The sequence below is a fragment of the Mytilus californianus genome, unplaced genomic scaffold (assembly GCF_021869535.1).
Source record: "Mytilus californianus isolate M0D057914Y unplaced genomic scaffold, xbMytCali1.0.p SCAF_2, whole genome shotgun sequence".
Taxonomy (NCBI): Eukaryota; Metazoa; Mollusca; class Bivalvia; order Mytilida; family Mytilidae; genus Mytilus; species Mytilus californianus.
The window spans coordinates 68,668,593-68,681,696 of NW_026262668.1; the positions used below are offsets into that span (position 1 = coordinate 68,668,593).

A 13,104-nucleotide genomic window follows, 5' to 3' on the forward strand; every position below is an offset into this window, starting at 1 on the left:
TGGAATGTTGCTACATAGAAGTGGAAAGTTCACATTGGAAGCTGAACTCCTCTCTTTTGTCGTAAAGTTAGTTTTCTCGATCGAACCTAATTGTCAATGTCTAGATGTATCCTTTATTTTAAAGTTCGATGTGCTAGATGCTTTCAACATAGTCACCAAACTTTGAATTATTAGTGAGAGGACATCATCTATATAGCGGAAAGTAAAATTAAAGGATAGTGCTAGCTTCTTTTCATTCTTCCTAAGAAGCTTCTGTATGAAGTCAGTCTCTTATGAATAAAGGAACAAGTCGACAAGAAGAGGAGCACAGTTGGTTCACATGGGAATGCCGCTTGTTTGTTGAAAAACACATCCTTCAAACGTAACAAATATGTTGTCAATCAAGAAATCAAGCGTCTTCATAATGTCAGTTTCAGAGAATTTTTCGTTTGAATCAGAGTGATTTTTTTACAAAGTACGAGTTATCCCTCCCTGAGACACGATACTTGTATCTACGTTGGCCATTATTTTTATGAAACAAAGCAGGAACAACTCTTTCAATTTGTCCTTTAGTTTGGAATGGGGAATACGTGTGTAAAGTGTAGAAAAGTCAAATGTTTTAATACTACTGCAGAATGAAGGAGTTTTTAGATTGAATGTACTCTTACAGATCTTGGATTTTTTTAGTATCCACATCTGATTCACGCTGCCTCTAGAATAGGTAGTTTCACAATAACTTTGAAGCCCGACTTTGATTGCTGATAAAATTGATGTTAATAATTAAGAAAGAGGTTTCATAGAGCACTTGGGAGACCCAGCAATATAACGTTGTTTGTAAGGACACATTATGTAATTTAGGTATCCAATACAGTGAAGGAAGATCCAGTTATTCATCTTTGGTTGAAATTCCAAAGGAACATAGAACAGACCTATGATTATTCCGAATTTCCTCATTGGTAAGTATCGTGGGGGTATATGTTCAGTTTCAAATTGAATTGGCAATGCCTAATTCATTATTAAGCAGTTTATGTAATATGATTTACCCACAAAACAATGTTGTTTGGGGCTTTATCTGCGGGGACAAAAACATATTTGTCATGGAGATAGAAAGGTTGCGTGCTTTGCAACATTTGGGTCAAGGATTGGTGTAGCATGTGTATTCATAGACCCATTCAGTTTTTTTAATTCTCTGATTTGTATCAACGACCGCACAGCCATGATCCATTCTGAAAGAGTATCTACTTCTTCTTTCGCGCGTCAAACCGATTGCTGGGGATAATCCTCGACTGAATCCATCAGTATTTTGAAGTTGAGTTTCCAATTGATGAATTAAGGCTCACGATATTTCGGGCCTTTGGATAACACAGTTCGCAGAGAAGCGTTATTGACAACGTTTAGGTCACAAGTGATAACGCGGCCAGTCGGATTACATATGAATGGGGAACTAGCACAGGTGCAATCAGGAGGTATAGATTTGAAGTCGTCAATATTGAGATCCTGCAACACGTGTTTGTAATTGAAAATTTTAGTTGCAATTGGTTTGGTATAGGTATAAGAAAGGGTAGGTATAGACTGATCTTTAAAATAGTGAGGTATTTTCGATTGAACTGATTTATGATGAAGGATATTGCCCAAGATGATGGCATCGAGACCTTTGTTGGCAAAGGAAAGTTTTAGAAAGGATCGTTTCTCCTTTTCATCTTTTCCAATTTGGACTGCTTTGAAAAGTCTGTGACTGGCAATATCCGAGAAAAACTACAAATGTAACCAAACCAATAACGTTTGCATGAATAAGAATTGCAGAAAGATGTATATTTTGACCATTTCGAGACCAAATTTACTTTGGTATGATTTTATATTAAAATTATAAGGTAGATCTGCTAAAATATTCAGAACACTAGCAGTAGACGACTTACGGTAGATCATCTGTTAGGTTAATTGAACTTTGACATATTGCAAGGTTATAATGGACTTTTGTAGTACAATCAGGATGCAAATGGCTACTATTTAACTGTATATGAATTTGTTTATTTTGAATAAAACCTTTCAAGTACATCTTCATATGTGCAGTTTAAACTTATGAACTGTCACTAAAATGTGGTAATCGATGTATGCTAGGTACAATTTCGGCTATGTTGACCTTTTGTTGATCATAAATAGAAATTTCACTTCTTGAGCCATTCAGTTTGGTAAAAGTGCCAAAATGAGAAGTTTTCAAACGTGCCCCAAAAATGTAATTATTTGAATTTTCCGTAATTCAATGTTTCATTTAGATATCATCATGGTGTAATTTCATTTCTAAGGACATTAAAGTCATGAACTCATATAAGGAGTTGACTGACAATTTGGGCCATGTTGACATGAATGTAGATCTTGTCTTGCTGATCATTATTGCTATTTATATTTTAATCTATTTAATATAGTTTTCAAGATAATAGACAACAAGAGGCTGTCAGAGTGACAGCAAACCGGATTGTCCTGCATGAAAATTATATTTGCAAATCTGGACCCCCAAACAGGATCAAGTAAAAACAAGAGGCTGTCAGTGTGACATCAAACCGGATTTTCCTGCAGAGGTCGAACCCTGAACAGTTGAGCAAGTATGAACACAACATTTAAGCTTAAAACAGCTCTGAATTTGGACTGTGATTGAGTATTTGACACAGCATACGTTTGTGACACAAAATGAATGTGGTCAAAGAACTAAAAAATTTGAAATCGGACATTTACCTATTATGGTCCAAAATCTAAGTACATTGTTAGAATCTGAGCATATCAAAGAACCCCAAGAATTCAATTTTTGATGAAATTAAACAAAAGTTTAATTTAGGACCCTTTTAACCTCAATAATTTTGGACCCCCATTTGGACCAACTTAAACTGGGCCCAAAATCAGAAATCTAAATATATGTTTATTAATAGACAAACTAAGCTTGGTTTTTAAAGGAGTTCGCTGCATCAAAAAAAAAATATATATATAGCATTCAGAAAATAAGTTTATACAGAATAACAAACAAATTAAACCTACCACAAAATTCTTCAAACAATTTACTAAAGAAAAGAAGAAAAAAGAATCCAAAATGTCATTTATCATTAATACAATATCTATTAAAAATCTATAGCACTTATCTGTAATTATCTTCAAAATGTCTAATAATGAACAATAAATTTCAAACTTTATTTATACTGTCCTGCAGATCATATCATCATCAAAACATTTAGGAAACAGAACATTTTAATATAAATCTGTCACTCCAATTATAATTGTATGATTAGATATCTACCAGATGCTCTGTTATCTGATTACAGGTGAAAATTTAAAAACACTTAGTGTAATCAAACTTTATATATATAATTAATAGTTCCCAACATTTTTTCATTCATTTGTCACAAACTAATATAGATCTGCAACTTATCTATCAATGTCAACAATATTATCTACACAATGTAATGTAATGAAAAATATCCTTTAATAAAAATAGCTTATTATCTAATGAAAATGATACTTGCAAGTGACATCTTCCATTTAAAAGTGCACCAACAACTACCTTGAAAATATTTTTTTTTGTTAACTCTTTTCTACTAGCTTTTTTGGCAAATTAGTAGAAAATAAGGTACACAATCAAAATATGCAAAAAGAAAGTTTATTCCCCTTATAATAATCTTTTATTAAACAATTTAAAAAAAATTGTTCCTAATGTCATTTTTGACAGACATTTTGACGGAATTTATGACATTAGCAACAAATATAAATAAATATTTATGCCATAAAACTCTGATAGTTTTGCTTAAAGTTGAGTTTAGTTGTTTTTTACTTCTATAGATAAGCTATATAACAATGCATCATACATAGAGATTTTATTACAAGAGAAAAAAATAGATTTTTGTATTTTGCTAATGTCATTTTTTGACTGACAAATGTAGTGCTAATGTCAGCATTTGACAGACTATTAGTTGCTAACATAAAATTCTGACGGAATATTTTTTGCTAACATAAAGTTTTGACAGAACAATATTCACTAACATAAAATGTGGACATATTGATATTTGCTAACATAAATATTTGAGGGAATGCCCTTTGCTAACATAAAAGTTTTACAAATTTATGCTATTTGCAAGCATAAAATTTGACAGAAAGCTATTTGATACATGTACCAACAATTCTAATAAAATCATGCTATCGATTTGCCAACATGAAGTTTTGACAGAAACAGACACCTCCTGTTAAGATCAAACAAGTATTTAATGGTATAATAAGTAAAATGAAACCAATTAAGGAAGGGTACACAGCCAAAGGGTCAAAAAGAAGGTTGTGCTGATGGGGAGTAAAGCAATCAGCAATCAATCAATCAAAAAAGAAGGAAAAACAAAGGACAAAGACAATCTCAGGGACAATAAACATATACAACAACAACCAATTGACACTCAACACTAAAGAACTAAAGACAAAGACCCTGTAAAAACGGGATGGCCTCAGGTGCTCTGGAAGGTTAAGCAGGGTCTGCTTCTTGCAAGACACTCCCCTTTTTTCTCATGAAGGTCATTTTTAGGAACATATATCTACAAAAATTGGAGAAAGTTTGATGTCATTCTGGACACAGGCATCCCATAGCAGACAACCAATTAGTGATGATGTCCATAGATGATTGGCCATTATATTTATTATACTTATGCTATATTTCATTGCTTATCCATGTATCTATTTCGGTTTTTGTTTTTGTTTTATATCATTGAATAAAATAACTTAATTTGCTAGTATTAATAAAGAAGTTTCTGCAACTCATTTCACAAAAAATCTTACGAGAAAAAGTACTCGTAAGTCGTGAACATTTCAGTATAACTTGCAATCAATTTTAGTCGTAAGACTTTTTGGGAAAAGAGCACCTGGTCTGAAAAAGCTTGTTAAATGTTTCGGTCAAATCTTCCTCACAATCACTGGTAACTAAAATAAATATCAAGCAGTCGCAAGTTTTTAGCCAATAATACATATATTCTAATTTTTTTTTCAGAACAAGATCTACACAGTTTGCATTGAATCCAATTTAATAATATCATTATAACAAAAATCATTGACAGAAATTTGTTTTCTTCATAGTTCCTGTAGTTAGTCCAAGATCTTCTGAGGCCCATTCTTGAAAACATCACCTTAAAAGAAAAAAATGTATTGACTAAAATAATTTGCATTTATAACACTATATTTATATAAATTAATATCATTGATAATACACAATATATAATTTGTCACTTGTTTTATAATTATCTAAACAGGCACAGTAACAACATGGAAGCAATTTATGCAATTTACTGTAACACCTTATCTGCAATAGATAAAGCTAGCATTAGAACTATGGTTGCTACATGTACAACATTGGTTAAATTAACATGTATAGTAATGTGCTACTCTACTGATTAATCAATGATTTTGTGAACATATAGACAAAACTAGTTTATCCCCTCAACATATTTATGTGCTTGTCAAAAGTTAGAAGCCTTGTCAATGACTATCAGTCAAGTACCTACCACTGAATATGTAGAACAGGTGACGGCCTTCCATTTTAATATCAGGCGGGTCCACAGTTCTGAGAACATCCGTGGCAGCAACAGTATACAGTGTCTGTCCATCCATCCATTTTCCTTCTTTATAGTATTTGTAATAATGTATCCATGGCCATTCAGAAATCTTTAAGAACAAAATTTGAAATAAATGAACAGAAAATATTGGAAAGACTACTTAGAAATGACAGCCAGTTGTGTGTATATATATATATTCAGTAGTGAAAATAAAATGGTGTGAATATACAAGCTTTCTTTATAATTTATATACTGAAATTTCTGTATACTCCAGTTAAACTTGTTAAGAGAGATTCATTTTATTTTTTTATTTTTTAACTTCAGACTATATGATATTTATATAATTCTCCTACTACATTTGTACTTGCATAACTAATTATTTGAATTAATCTGCTTTTTTTTAAACATGAACTAGAAACATAAAGGTTGTGTTCTTCAAACTGAAAGTTTATGCTTGCAACATAGCACAGTATATTGAACACGAGAGATGATTATTGTCTGACAATACCAAAATTGTGTAAAACCCCAAAACAGTAAATGAAGGGACATATCTAGAGCTAATGTAATGGTTCACATAACACACTCCCTATGAACATAAGAAAAGCACTGAAAGTAAAGGAACAGTTCCCTGATAATGAATGTATTGATAGGATTTTTTGAGGTGACACAGTGTTCAATTATACACTGTGTACCAGTATATTTTCGAGAATAATCATCTCATGGTGTACTGTGAATAAAACAAAACAGAAATAACAAGAAAATTGTTCATGAACTCAACTTACTACTGCTGGAATAATACTATCTCCAAACTTGACAGCCAAGTTTGTACCATTATTAAAATGTCTGTTAAAAACATTGAGAACAAGTTGAAAGTGTTGGATTACATCCTGATTAAGCAAGTGTCTGAAATAAATGCTATTTCATTTTTCATTAAAAGATTTGATTTTTTAATTTTTACTTGTTTATCACATATACATGTATGTATACCAATGTTGAGAATATCACTTATACATACCTTGTTGGAACATCTTGAACATTGTTTTCTGTAACAATGTTTGACTCTTCTGTGTTTTCATGATGCCTGTAAACATGAAACAAAAATTATTAACTTGAGTATGCCAGATGTTTTACACTGGGCAATACAATTCTAATCAGTACAATGAATATAAAATTATGATTAATAAACATCACTGCCGTAACAGTTACTTTGAACAGTAATCAAAATTTCTGTCATACTTGAGCCTTGATGAATGTAATTTGCATGCATATAAGGTGGTATACATACAGAAGTGTATATTTGAAAATGGGTTCCAGTTTTATCATTCATGGCAAAATTTAAAAAAAAAATCTGTTATTCTCCGAGAAGATTTCAATTAAATGATCATTTGTATTTCAAAATCTCTTTTATCCAATAAAATGAAGCATAAATTTCAAACATAGCGGAAAAAGCATATTTAAGCTACCTTCCTGCTCTGCTGCATGGAGTGGATGGTGCTTTATCCACTATAAGTTCGTCTAGTATGACCTGCTCTTCTTCTCTTTTGTCTGCAGTTTGGAGAAACGTGTCCAGTGCTGAAAGATTGAAGAACAATGTTGAACAAGACTTGCCATGTACTTATTGAGCAATTCATTAGGTCATTTTGAAATATATATGTTGATTTTCCTAACATCTGATCATGGGTTTACCTGATGAATTTTTAGACAGGAATGTTCAATGTTTTTTAGTGTTTACTGTTTAATGTTTGTCGTTGTGTGTCTTTTGTGTACCTGTTCTTGTAAATTTGTTCTATTACAACACTTTCTCATGTTGACATACATTTGTATCATCTGTATAAAAATATGAGAAATATAGAGATATGGGGTATGACTGCCAATGAGACAACTATCCACCAGAGTTCAAATAAGTGAATATTAGTAATTATAGGTCACCGTACAGCCTTCAACAATAATAAAACCCCATACCGTATACTCAGTTACTGTGGATTCATTTATTTTCGTGGATACCAATTTTCGTGTATTTAAAGAAAATTTGTATTTTCGTGGATATTTTATTTCGTGGTTTAGCAAAAGTCTGCATACAAGCTTATAGAAAGTTTGTGATTCGGTGAACATTTAAATTTGTTTTTTACCTATACCCTTAAAATTTGGTATCCCATGAATAATAATGAATCCACAGTAGTCAGCTATAAAAGGCCCCATTTGGTATTGGTTTTGTTGTTGGGTTGCTGTCTCATTGAGGTTTACAAAATGAACCCTAGATCTGTTTTTCTTCCTAGTTAACTATATATATAAAGATATCAAACCTGAGAATTCAAGGCTAATATCAAGCAATGGTTTGCCTTCAATATCCTCCAGATGGTCCAGGATTTCAGACACTCCAACATTCCAGTTTTCTTCAGATTCTGACTCCGAGTCCATCACAACATCAATTTCCTGAGTTGAGTTGTCCATTGGTAGTATTACCACAAAATGATTTGGTCTCCACAAGTTTCTATCAATATTGCAGCCATGTATGTGAGACCACATAATACAGATTTCATTCTCAAGACTAACCCCAATATCTCTTGGGAAAATGATGCGGTTCAGATCTTCTCGAACCATTCCACTGCCATAAAGGGGATACACTGATCTGACTTTTGATTTTAAAACAGATGCCAAACAAAACATCTGCCAAATCCCCATGTACCTGCCTGGTTTTATTATTTCCATGAGTTCTTTGCGATATACCCTTCTTTCAACAGCTGGTGTTAAGACTGCAGATGGATCAAATTCATCAGAGTACTGAGCATACAAAGATGTATGGTTTTTGCCAGATATGTGCCTGGAACCCTTGTTTAGAAATTTGTTATCCATGTATAAATGCTCAAAGGCAATGCCTTCTATTGCTATTCTTACCCGCAATTCAATATGGTGCAAGCCAGTAAATACTGCACCACATCGGGGTAAGCAATTTCCATCACCATAAACTTCTATTGGGTACATATTTACTGCTAAAAATTCTTCTCCCAAAAGTTGCAATGCTGCCTTATCTATTCCACATCGGAGGTTCAGAATTGAAATATGGTGATTGACATTTACTTCAAAGCCCTCTATGAGTGTTAGTGAATTTAGGCATTCAGCTTGGAATTCATCAAAGGATGAACAATTTATCAATTTGTATTGCAATTGTATGAATAAAGCATCCCTATCTGATATATGTTCCCTCACATTATTTTGAACTTTTCCAGTGGTTTTAATTTCAGTGTTGTCACATTGTGTTTTTATATCAGAGTTGTTTGTTTTCAAGGGATTTTGTTTCTTCTGAAGGATATCTTTCTTTTGGACTCCATCTTTCTTCTTCATGTTTCCAGTTGGCTTTTTCAGTGGTTGTTTTGTTGTTTTATTATCTTTCATTTCATTTTTCATTTTCTGTGGCACCTTTTTCTTTTTTTCTAAATTATCTGATGAAGCACTGAGAGGTTTGGGTTTTGCTATATTTTTTTCTTCATTTTTTTTCAAACATGTTAAAGTTTGTAAAGTAAATTCTGACACGTATTCCCTGTTAAGACAATTTTGGTAGTCTTTTTGTCTGCAATACTGACAAAAACATGATAGGGTTCTACTCTGTAAAGTATATCGCTCATCTTTAATGTTTAATACTTGGTGAATCTTTCGAGTATTAGGTACAGGTTTCACCTCTGTTTCTGGTCTATTTCTGTTTATGTCTCCATTCTTTACAAAAAAGAAACTTCTTTTTCCCAGATTCTCGTTCAATTCAAGGTTAGTTTTGCAGTAATTGAACATATCTTTACTGTTGTTAATGATCACCTGGTTCCCTATAATCGCTCTATCAACAGCTCTATTAACAACTCCTGTTTCAGCATCTGAATCTGACTTCCCATGTTCTGAACCAAAGAAATTTCTGTTGATTTCAACAGAGTTTTCCAAAGATAAATCTGCAAACGGGCCTTTAGACTTATATTGACTACTGCAGCCATCAGAGAAGATTACTTTTCGAGTTGGGACATTCCCAGTTTTACCCTCAATGTGTCTATCTACAATAGCAGTGAAGTGCCTAACTGCATGATAATCGTGTATACAATCTTCAGAAATTATAATTGCTGAGTCTCTCACCAATCCAACTTCACTTTGATAGTAAGTTACTATGGGATGCATTGTTATTTGCTCTGGGGAGAAAAAGGCTGATTTAATCTCGTTCTGATAAATTACTCCTCTATTTTTCGCAAAGTCCATTATTTGTAGTGTCCAGTTCGGTGGCAAAGTATTTTTTAATGTGCTGAATTGTTTATTTTGCCATTGCGCATTATGCAGGTGTTTGATAAAGGTTGTTCCTTGTGCTGGCTTCATGATGTCTTCTTCTACCATTTCTTTCAATAATGTACCCTTATTTCCAGACTTAGTTACTATAATTCTCTTTACTTTTTTGGTTACGATGTCTGTTGATTTTTCCCATCTACTCCACTTCATTACTTTATTTTCAGGGATTTCGTTGTAAAACAGCTGGAGTTTCCTATTGTAGTTATTACATATTGAACATTCACCATTAATACACTGGCACTTATGAAAGTGTTCGTTGTCTGATTTGTTGCACAACAGTATATCCAAAATATCCTTTTCACACGTTTTCTTTTTGCTGGAATCTTTCACTGTCCTGCTCAATACCAACAGTTTGTATCTAATGTTGACACAGTAAACACAGGCACAATACTCCCTGTGACTGGCTGCAAGTTTACGTACATTTTTAGGCCGTAGAGCTGCAAATTTTCCAAGACTTACAGGCTTTGCATGATTTTCTGCCAAGTATTTTGAATGAGCTGCTTTCACGGAAATTTGCATACCATACCCAGGGCCATCTTTGGTAGCAAATCTTTTTTGTGGTAGTATCCTTGCGATATCTTCTCTTTTGTAAAAGTTCTGTATACCCTCTTTACCCACTGTGGTACCTTTCTGTTTCCCCATCTTTGAAATAACTCTGGTGATTGTTCTCCTATTAAGTGCCAATTGTTTACTCAAAAATCTTTTGCTTTCATGAACAAGGGACTTTGCAATTGTTTTGAGGGCACTTTTGCCTTCTGAAGATGCCTTGATGTCTGTAGGTATGCCATTTAATCTAATTTTACCAGATTTGATACCTATTTTTTCCATAGATCTTCTCTTCATTGGTGTGGCGTTTTCCACTAAATTCTTGACAATTTTGGCAAATTTTACAGGTGTATTAGGCAATGCAGTCCTTATCTTTGTTGTTACATTCCATTCAGTTTGTTTTGAACTGAATGCATTTCCATGCTGATCTTGCATGAGTTTGCCTTTTTTATTGATCTTTGAATCAGCGTCTTCCCTTTTCTGTTTTCTTTTTGCAGCTTTCTTTTCTCTGTCTTTTTTTCGGATCCACATAATTTTCTGGTATGACATATTACTCCTTTCTAATCTTTTTTTATCTCTATTGTATTGCTGACGACTTTTTATTGCATTCCTGGTTTGCGTATCAGTGACTTTCTCTTTTTTCTTTGGTTTCCAGTTTACATTCTCTGATTTCTTTCTTTCTATGTACTGAGTTTGCCTTTGCCTTTGTTGTTCTAATTGTCGATGTTTTTGTTTTTTTGCTTCATCAGATGGTTTTTTTTTCTTCAATTCTTTTTTTAGATTTTCTCTATTCTTTTTGGCTCTTTCACGTTGTTTTCCCAGATATTCTGAATATTTTAGAGGATTTTCTTCTTTAAGTTTTTTCCTATATTGAGCAGATTTACTTTTAACTTGATCCCCCATGTCAAAGAACTACCTAAAAAATATATGCAGGTGTAGAATGTTGGTCTCTGACCAGTCTAGAGTTGTCTCATTGGCAATCATACCACATCTTATTTTTATATATGTGTAGAACGTGGTGTTTCATCTCATCAATCAATCAACCCTACAACTTTATTTATTTTAGGCATTTTGGAACCCAACATTTTAATTAAGTATTCCAAATTGCCTTGAAGGCTTGATGTATTTTTTATCATATTTAATTCTGGTTCCCCTCCACAAGTTTCGTCGATTCATGGTATCCAACTGTCCAATGCAGGGTATTTACATTATTATAATTACGCACATTCCATTTACTTTCAGATTGTTTGAAGTACCATCAAATTTGTCAAAAGTGAATATCGTTTTGACCATTTATTTCTTTAAGTCTGTTAGAAAAAATGACCGTCTGTCATATTATAACGATAGCAAAAGAATTTCTGTCAAATTCTGACGAATGAATGAGTAATGTCCGTCAAAATGTGATGATCGCAAAAAAAAAATCTGTCAAAATTTGACAATCGGAAAATAAACATCTGTCAAAATTTGACGATCGCAATCACAAATTATTATCCATGTGCTTTCGAGTCGATTTTTGCGCGTTTCCTGGTGTTTATTTCTTTAAAATAGGTACAGGATGGTGTATGTAAAATTATCGGTTACAGGAACTGTTAGAAATGACATTTTTAATAACATGTTTCAATCGTCATTATTTGCTAACATCAAAAAATATTGACAGACGGATGAAAAAATAAAAAGATTGCTGTTTACCTGTTGATGTTGGCAGTCACCGGCCATGCTTTTCGTTGTGTGACGTAATCTAGAAGCGCTCCAAGCGGCAAAAGATTTATTATCGCACTGAATGACACCGAAAGTCAAAGTTGAACATTGCTAACGTCAGTCCATAACTTTGACAGAAAAGACGATCGCAAAATTATTTACGTTGATAAATATACTGTCAACAAAAATATGTGGTTCAACTGATGCATATTTAGTCTTTGTGGTCGTTTATTTTTATAACATGAATCAGCAGGAATAGTTATTTATAAATAACCAACTGTTCACGTGTGTTTGAGAAAGATTGCTAACGTCAAAATTGCTGACAGAACGGTTGTTTTGAAATGATCGATTTTCAAATTAAAAAAAATGACATATTTATGATCATCCAGTGATTAAAAAGCACCGTTATTGTTTGGTTGACTTGTGAAGAAATATACTATAACCGTGAATAGTCGTAATTCCAATAGGTTACAGACAGTTATAGACCTCAAATACGACCTCATAAATTACGGTAGCGCAAGTCCGTCAAATTTGTTGCGAATGCAACATAGTTTTATCTAATAAATGGCAAATAATAACTTATATTCTTTATAAAGTTATTTTTTATTGTTAAATATTTCACAAACAAATCCCCCAACATTCCGGGAAGGATTTTGGAATTGTAATTAGTTGATTACAGCCCATTTAGATATTTGACAGACACTGGTGCACTTTTAAATGGAAGATGTCAAATAACAATTTCTGTTCAAAGGGAAATAACTCAATCACATAATAAATATTAATTTTTAACTACTAAAAGGTTCGACAACTCAACAACGAGAAAAGCTAAAATCGTGAAAATTGAACTTGACCTTCATTTAGGTACAGGAAACAACATATCTAAATTTGAAAAGATTTCGTCAAAGCGTTTTCATGTTAATGAATGGACACTGTTTGGCAGCCTCCTGCCCACCGTACATCCAAAAATCAATAACTGATTTTTCCTTCGGAAATC

The 13,104-nt window shown here is 32.9% G+C and overlaps 1 protein-coding gene across 3 annotated transcripts; it reads right to left on the minus strand.

Moving 5' to 3' along the window:
* Positions 1 to 3,426: 3,426 nt before the first annotated feature.
* Positions 3,427 to 12,834, minus strand: LOC127728033 (uncharacterized). Of its 3 annotated transcripts, XM_052235192.1 has the most exons (6): positions 12,102 to 12,834; positions 7,853 to 11,328; positions 7,013 to 7,121; positions 6,565 to 6,630; positions 5,499 to 5,658; positions 3,427 to 5,123 (listed from the first exon to the last, which is right to left on the minus strand). In XM_052235192.1, exons 2-6 carry the CDS (start codon positions 11,313 to 11,315, stop codon positions 4,911 to 4,913), a joined length of 4,011 nt encoding a protein of 1,336 aa, XP_052091152.1. In that variant the 5' UTR covers positions 11,316 to 11,328; positions 12,102 to 12,834; the 3' UTR covers positions 3,427 to 4,910. The 3 variants fall into 3 exon arrangements, with proteins under 3 accessions (XP_052091152.1, XP_052091151.1, XP_052091153.1); XM_052235191.1 differs by lacking the exon at positions 12,102 to 12,834 and having other exon boundaries at positions 7,853 to 12,086; XM_052235193.1 differs by lacking the exons at positions 3,427 to 5,123; positions 12,102 to 12,834 and having other exon boundaries at positions 5,132 to 5,658; positions 7,853 to 12,086.
* Between the last annotated feature and the right edge of the window lie 270 nt (positions 12,835 to 13,104).

Excerpts from the sequence above, each read along its gene's own strand:
- LOC127728033 (XM_052235192.1), bottom strand. The coding sequence starts at position 11,315 with ATGGGGGATCAAGTTAAAAGTAAATCTGCTCAATATAGGAAAAAACTT. Across the intron at positions 5,659-6,564 it reads GTTCAAGATGTTCCAACAAG|ATTTCTGAATGGCCATGGAT; the intron begins GTATGTATAAGT and ends TTGTTCTTAAAG. Across the intron at positions 5,124-5,498 it reads CCTGTTCTACATATTCAGTG|GTGATGTTTTCAAGAATGGG; the intron begins GTAGGTACTTGA and ends TTTTCTTTTAAG.